At 51.8% G+C, this 7,701-nt stretch overlaps 1 protein-coding gene across 1 annotated transcript in view; it reads right to left on the bottom strand.

The window, feature by feature from the left end:
• Positions 1-582: 582 nt before the first annotated feature.
• Positions 583-7,701, bottom strand: part of LSM12 (LSM12 homolog) — a 44,040-nt gene continuing 36,921 nt past the window's right edge. The window contains exons 3-5 of the mRNA XM_038754544.1: positions 3,368-3,477; positions 2,958-3,084; positions 583-764 (exon numbers count right to left, since the gene is read on the bottom strand). Coding sequence (XP_038610472.1) covers positions 672-764; positions 2,958-3,084; positions 3,368-3,477 — 330 coding nt within the window. The 3' untranslated portion in view covers positions 583-671. The remainder of the gene's footprint in view (positions 765-2,957; positions 3,085-3,367; positions 3,478-7,701) is intronic.

Raw genomic sequence — 7,701 nt, 5'->3', positions numbered from 1 at the left:
TTTCTCATATATATTTTCATATATATATATTTAAAGGTAAGAAAAATAAAACTAATTCAAGCCACGCCCTGGGCGGAGGGGGAAAAAAAAAAAAAAAAACAAAAAAAAAAAAAAAAGAATTTAAAAAGTGTGGGCCTCCCCCGGCGCCAGCCAGTGTGCCCCCTCCGCTCCTCACCGGCTGAAGTTCACAGTCGGATTGTTTCTTTTATTTTAGAACGGGGGGGGAGGACGGCGTCCCTCCCCTCCCCAGGGCTCGCTCCGGAGGGCGAGGGGCAACCGCTGATAAAAACGGGAGGGGCGGAGTGGAAAAATAAAATGAACAAAGTGACCGTTCCGGGGGGAAGGAAGGAATCCGGGTGGGGACAAGAGAGGCGAGGCTGTTAGTCAAGTAATGATTCGTCTTTAAATTATTCTCTCATCTGGGGCTGGGGGGGGGGGGGACGTGTGGGATTTTTAAAGTCTAGGGTCTGGAATCGGTGGCTCGGGGTTAAAGAGCCACGAGGAAACAAAGGCGCCCTCCCCCCTCCCCTCCCCCCCATCCCTCCCCCCCAATCCCCCCCCAAACCCCGGCTCTGGGTCCGGCGGTTCCGGGGGTCCCGGCGGGTCGGGCGGCCGGCCGGGGCGCCGGATCGGCCCCCCCCCACCCCCGCCCGGTGTGCGTTGTGCGGGACTCAGGACGACAGAGTCGCTTCCTTCTGTGTTTGCTGTGCTTGTGAACGCTGCATTACCTTTTGGCTTTCCACATCTCTAAAATGTTTCTCGACCTGGCGGGAACGGGGGAGGGAGGGGACACGAGAAGGAGAAGTAGGGCGGGGGGGGGGGGGGGGGGGGGGGAGACAGGACACAGGGAAAGGAGGAGGGTGAGGCCCAGCTTTGACCCAGGCCCATCCCGACCGAGGAGGAGCCGGAGTTGGGAAGTGGACGGTCCCCACCCCTCCTTCCCAAGGGGGCTGCTGGGCGGAGGGTGGGGGTCCCCACACCTGCCCCTTCGCCCCCGCCGTCTGCCACGGCAGGGAGAGGAAAAGAGGGTGCAGCCCTCCCCCACCCCGCTAACCGTCAGCTCCTCAATCAATCAATCAATCGTATTTATTGAGCGCTTACTATGTGCAGAGCACTGTACTAAGCGCTTGGGAAGTACAAATTGGCAACACGTAGGGACGGTCCCTACCCAACAGTGGGCTCACAGTCTAAAAGGGGGAGACAGAGAACAGAACCAAACATACCAACAAAATAAAATAAATAGGATAGAAATGTACAAGTAAAATAAATAAATAAATAAATAAATAAATAGAGTAATAAATATGTACAACCATATATACATATATACAGCTCCTCGAGGGCAGGCACCGTGCCTGCCAACTGCATTGCCCTGCTGAGAGCTCACCTCCTCCAGGAGGCCTTCCCAGACTGAGCCCCTTCCTTCCTCTCCCCCTCGTCCCCCTCTCCACCCCCACATCTTACCTCCTTCCCTTCCCCACAGCACCTGTATATATGTATATATGTTTGTACATATTTTTTTTTTTACTCTATTTTATTTGTACATATCTATTCTATTTATTTTATTTTGTTAGTATGTTTGGTTTTGTTCTCTGTCTCCCCCTTTTAGCCTGTGAGCCCACTGTTGGGTGGGGACTGTCTCTAGATGTTGCCAACTTGTACTTCCCAAGCGCTTAGTACAGTGCTCTGCACATAGTAAGCGCTCAATAAATGCGATTGATGATGATTGCCCTCTGGCAGGGGTCTAGTACAGTGCCCTGCAAGCAGACAGTGCCCAAACTGCACGGGTGACTGGTTGATGGTATTTGTTAAGCGCTTACCCTGACGGCGCTGGGGTAGTACAGGCTAATAATAATGATGGTGTTTGTTAAGCGCTTACTATGTGCAAAGCACTGTTCTAAGCGCTGGGGAGGTTCATTCGTTCATTCAATCGCCCGCTGTTGGGTAAGGACTGTCTCTATATGTTGCCATCTTGTGCTTCCCAAGCGCTTAGTCCAGTGCTCTGCACACTGTAAGCGCTCAATAAATACGATTGATTGATTGATTGAACGCTTACTGTATGCAGAGCACTGTACTAAGCGCTCGGGAAGTCCAAGTTGGCAACATATAGAGACGGTCCCTACCCAACAGCGGGCTCACAGTCTAGAAGGTTAATCAAGTTGGACGCAGTCCCCAGGCTGATGGGATTAATGGTGGGTGAGTTCCACTGGGCTTCCCAGCCTCTCCTGTGGCCCTTCAGCAGAGAACGTGGAGAGGAGAGCAGTCCCGATTGTTTCCAATTAACAGCAACGACAAAAATAATAATTGCGGCATTTGTTAAGCACTTGCTATGCGACAGGCACTGTACTAAGCGCTGGGGTGGATACGGGCAAATCAAGTAAGCGCTCAATAAATATGAATGAATGAATGAATGAGTCGGCCACAGTCCCTGTCCCACGTGGGGCTCGCAGTCTCCCTCTTCATCATCAATCGTATTTACTGAGCGCTTACTATGTGCAGAGCACTGTACTAAGCGCTCGGGAAGTACAAACTGGCAACATATATCACTCTTCCCTCCCACATCCCAGGAGACGGAGGAGGGCCGGGACCGTCGGCATCTTACCTATGTATATATGTATATATGGTTGCACATATTTATTACTCTATTTATTCATTTATTTATTTATTTTACTTGTACATTTCTATCCTACTTATTTTATTTTGTTGGTATGTTTGGTTCTGTTCTCTGTCTCCCCCTTTTAGACTGTGAGCCCACTGTTGGGTAGGGACTGTCTCTATGTGATGCCAATTTGTACTTCCCAAGCGCTTAGTACAGTGCTCTGCACATAGTAAGCGCTCAATAAATACGATTGATTGATTGATTGATTACCTCTCCGGGGGGAAAAGGGGGAGCCAGCCGAGGATGGGTCCGGACCCCGTGTCGTCGTCCCCCCAACCCCCGGGCCCACTCGGCCACTTACTATTTTGCGTACGTGGCTCAGGGCGCTCCCCTCTTTGCCTTTACAGTTCTCCACTTGGTAAGGAGGAGCGATGATCACTTCTTCCATGACTACGATGTTTTTTTCTTGCCATTTACAGTCCTTAATGCTAGGAGACAGGAGGACGGAGGAAGTCGCCCCGGGGCCCCCGGCTCCCACCCGCGCCAACCCAGGGTGGGCCCGGCCCGGCCCCCCGACTCTGCGTCCACCCCCTCACCCAAGGCCTTCAACTTCCAGAAGCCTCCAGGGCCTCCCCCGGACTCAACAGGGTCTGGTCAAGCCGGTGGCCGTCCCTGCCGGACTCCAGGAGCGCCGAGGGGGTGCCAGTTGGGCCCCCGGGACCCGGGAACACTCCCTCCCTCTCCCCCGGCCCACCTTCCTGCCGGACTTACGTCTTATGAATAGTCTGGAAGAGCTGCTGGCCCTCCAGGGAGACCCCAGCACTAATTGCATACGCCTGGCTCAGCTTCTCCTCCTTCTCCGTCCGGGCTTTGCTGGCAAGCTGTGGGGAGGAGAGAGAGCGCATATAATAAAAATAATAATAATAACGTTGGTATCTGTTAAGCGCTTACTACGTGCAAAGCACTGTTCTCAGCGCTGGGGTAGGTACAAGGTAATCAGGTTGTCCCACGAGGGGCTCACAGTCTTCATCCCCATTTTACAGATGAGGGAACTGAGAAGTGACTTGCCCAACGTCACACAGCTGACAAGTGGCGGAGCCGGGATTTGAACCCACGACCTCGGACTCCAAAGCCCGGGCTCTTGCCACTGAGCCACGCTGCTTCCCCATGGATGAGAGAGAGAAAGAAAGAGACAGAAAGACAAGACAGAGACACACTTTTTCCCCACAGGGGCAGAGACTACTGCCTTCTGAGGGAGCAGCGGTGATTAGGTTGGGGAAGGGGCCCTGACTTTCCTGAAGAGCATTTTTTTCCTCCAGTGTGTGTGTGTGTATATATACACTATATATATTTACTATATATAAATATTTAATAATGGCATTTGTTAAGCGTTTACTTTGTGCCAGGCCCTGTACAAAGCGCCGGGATGGTTACAAGCTAATTGGGTTGGACACGGTCCTTGTTCATTCAATCAATCAATCGTATTTATTGAGCGCTTACTATGTGCAGAGCGCTGTACTAAGCACTTGGGAAGTACAAATTGGCAACACATAGAGACAGTCCCTACCCAACAGTGGGCTCACAGTCTAAAAGGGGGAGACAGAGAACAGAACCAAACATACAAACAAAAGAAAATCATTCATTCATTCAGTTGAATTTATTGAGCGCTTACTGTGTGCAGAGCACTGTACTAAGCGCTTGGGAAGTCCAAGTCGGCGACATATAGGGACGGTCCCGACCCAACAACGGGCTCGCAGTCTGGAAGGGGGAGGCAGGCAACAGAGCATGTAGACAGGTGTCAAAACCGTTAGAATAAATAGAATTATAGCCACACGGGGCTCACGGTCTCAATCCCCATTTTGCAGATGAGGGGACCGAGGACCTGAGAAGTGAAGTGACTTGCCCAGGGTCGCACGGCAAAGATTAGAACCCAGGTCCTTCTGCCTCTCGGGCCCGGGCTCTATCCCCTAGGCCATGCTGCTTCTCTAAGCCTTGGCACAGACACCATGGAGGAGGGCACAGCATCCTCATCATCATCATCATCAATCGTATTTATTGAGCGCTTACTATGTGCAGAGCACTGTACTGAGCGCTTGGGAAGTACAAATTGGCAATATATAGAGACGGTCCCTACCCAACAGTGGGCTCACAGTCTAAAAGGGGAGACAGAGAACAAAACCAAACATGCAGTGGGGCATGAAGAGGGAGGAGGAAGGAGGAGGAGGGAGGAGGAGGAGGAGGAAGAAGTCAGCTAGGGCCCCACCTGTTTGGAGCTGGGCAGGTGGGGGATGGAGGATGAGAAGCAGAGGGAAAACACTACCCCAAACTCGCCAGCGCTTCCAGCTCTTGGTGGGCTACTCTGGGCCCCCCCAAACTGAGCACTGAGGGGAAGGGGCGAAGGGCAGAGGAGGGGCAGGGTCCCCAGGGTCCAGGAGAGCCCATGCGCAGCCAGAGAAACCTTGGTGGGGCGGTCAGAAAGGAGCCCCTTTCCTCCCCCTCGTCCCCCTCTCCATCCCCCCGTCTTACCTCCTTCCCTTCCCCACAGCACCTGTATATATGTATATATGGTTGTACATATTTATTACTCTATTTATTTATTTATTTATTTATTTTACTTGTACATTTCTATCCTACTTATTTTATTTTGTTGGTATGCTTGGTTCTGTTCTCTGTCTCCCCCTTTTAGACTGTGAGCCCACTGTTGGGTAGGGACTGTCTCTATGTGATGCCAATTTGTACTTCCCAAGCGCTTAGTACAGTGCTCTGCACATAGTAAGCGCTCAATAAATACGATTGATTGATTGATTGATTGATTGAGCCCGGCCGGGGGTTTCAGGAAGCGGACAGCAGAGCTGCCCTGGTCGCTATGGCAACCGTGGTACCCAAAGGGGAAGCGGGCTCATCTCTGGGGAAGAGGGGCCGCCGGGGGGGGGTGGGCTGGTGGCCCAGGATGACCCTGGGGTAGCCGGGGGGGAGAAGGCTGTGCTCATGGCCACCCCCACGGCCTGAGGAAAGGCCCCGGACCTGCTCCTGAGGGCAGGCCTGATCACAGCCGGCCCGCAAGACTGGCCAGGTGGTACAGCCCAGCCGCAGGGGACCCCCCTGCCCCGCACCCGTGCCCCAAACAGCGGCCCCTCCTCCACTGCTTCACCCTCAGCGGGGCTCTAGTCGACAGAGCCCAGGCCTGGGAATCATCATCATCATCAATCGTATTTATTGAGCGCTTACTATGTGCAGAGCACTGTACTAAGCGCTTGGGAAGTACAAATTGGCAACATATAGAGACAGTCCCTACCCAACAGTGGGCTCACAGTCTAAAAGGGGGAGACAGAGAACAAAACCAAACATACTAACAAAATAAAACAGAATAGATATGCACAAATAAATTAAATAGAGTTAAAAAAAAAAAAGGACGAGAAGCAGCGTGGCTCAGTGGAAAGAGCCCGGGCTTTGGAGTCAGAGGTCATGGGTTCAAATCCCGGCTCCGCCAACTGTCAGCTGTGTGACTTCGGGCAAGTCACTTAAGTTCTCTGTGCCTGTTACCTCATCTGGAAAATGGGAATTAAAACTGTGAGCCCCCTGTGGGACAACCTGATCACCTTGTAACCTCCCCAGTGCTTAGAACAGTGCTTTGCACATAGTAAGTGCTTAATCAATCAATCGTATTTATTGAGCGCTTACTGTGTGCAGAGCACTGTACTAAGCACTTGGGAAGTACAAGTTGGGAACATATAGAGACAGTCCCTACCCAACGGTGGGCTCACAGTCTAAAACTGAGCTTAACAAATACTATGATTATTATTATTCTGCCTCCGCCACTTGTCTGCCACTCGCTTAGTACAGTGCTCTGCACATAGTAAGCGCTCAATAAATACGATTGATTGATTGTCTGCTGTGGGGCCTTGGGCAAGGCACTTCACTTCTCTGGGCCTCAGTTCCCTCATCTGTAAAAGGGGGATTGAGACTTTGAGTCCCACGTGGGACAGGGACTGTGTCCAACCCAATTAGCTTGTAGCCACCCCAGCGCTTAGTACTGTGCCTGGCACATAGTAAGTGCTTAGCAAATACTACAATTATTATTGTTATCATCCCCAGTGCTAACTGCAACATCCCACCCACCCCCACCCCCTAACTACCTACTGTAGGAAGGGAGCCCGGCCCCTGCCCTCAACAAGCTGACAATCGAACTGGGGAGACTCGAGCCACCAAGGCAGGGAAGCAGCATGTCATCGTGGATAAAGTATCAGAAGGTCTTGGGTTCTAATTCCACCTCAGCCAGTTGTTTGCTCTGCTACCTCTGGCAAGTCACTTCACTTTCCTGTGCTTCAGTTTCCTCATCTATAAAATGGGGATTGCGGCTGTGAGCCCCGTAAGGGGCAGGGACTGTGTCCAACCTGATTTGCTTGTAATAATAATAATAATGATATTTGTTAAGTGCTTACTATGTGCAAAGCACTGTTCTAAGCACTGGGGAGGATACAAGGTGATCGGATTGTCCCGTGTGGGGCTCACAGTCTTAATCCCGATTTTACAGATGAGGTCACTGAGGCACAGAGAAGCTAGGTGCCTTGCCCAAGGTCACACAGCTGACAATTGGCAGAGCTGGGATTCGAACCCACGACCTCTGACTCCAAAGCCCGGGCTCTTTCCACTGAGCCACGCTGTTGTACTCACCCCAGCACTTAGTACCATGCCTGGCACGTAGTAAGCACTTAACAAATACCATAATTACTATTATTATTAATATCAAGGCAGCATGGCCCAGTGGCAAGGGCACCTGACTGGGATTTGGGAGACCTGAATTCCAATCCCGGCTCAACCACGTGCCCGCTGGGCGGTCTCGGACAGGTCACTTTGCCTTTCTCTAGCTAGAAAATGGGAATAAGATTTCTGCTCTCCCTCCTTCCCTCCCCACCCTCTCAGGTGGTGGGCCCCCGGGTGGGACAGGGACGGCGTCCGATCTGATCATCTTGGATCATTTGCTAAAATCCGCCCTTTCCTCCATCCAAACTGCTAACCACATTAATACACTCAGACTCATCCTAGTCCGCCTGGATTACCGCATCAGCCTCCTTGCTGACCTCCCAGACTCCTGTCTCTCCCCA

This window comes from Tachyglossus aculeatus, chromosome 11 (genome assembly GCF_015852505.1).
Source record: "Tachyglossus aculeatus isolate mTacAcu1 chromosome 11, mTacAcu1.pri, whole genome shotgun sequence".
Lineage (NCBI taxonomy): Eukaryota > Metazoa > Chordata > Mammalia > Monotremata > Tachyglossidae > Tachyglossus > Tachyglossus aculeatus.
The sequence above is the reverse complement of the archived record's forward strand: the minus strand, read 5'-3'. Positions and strand labels throughout refer to the sequence as shown.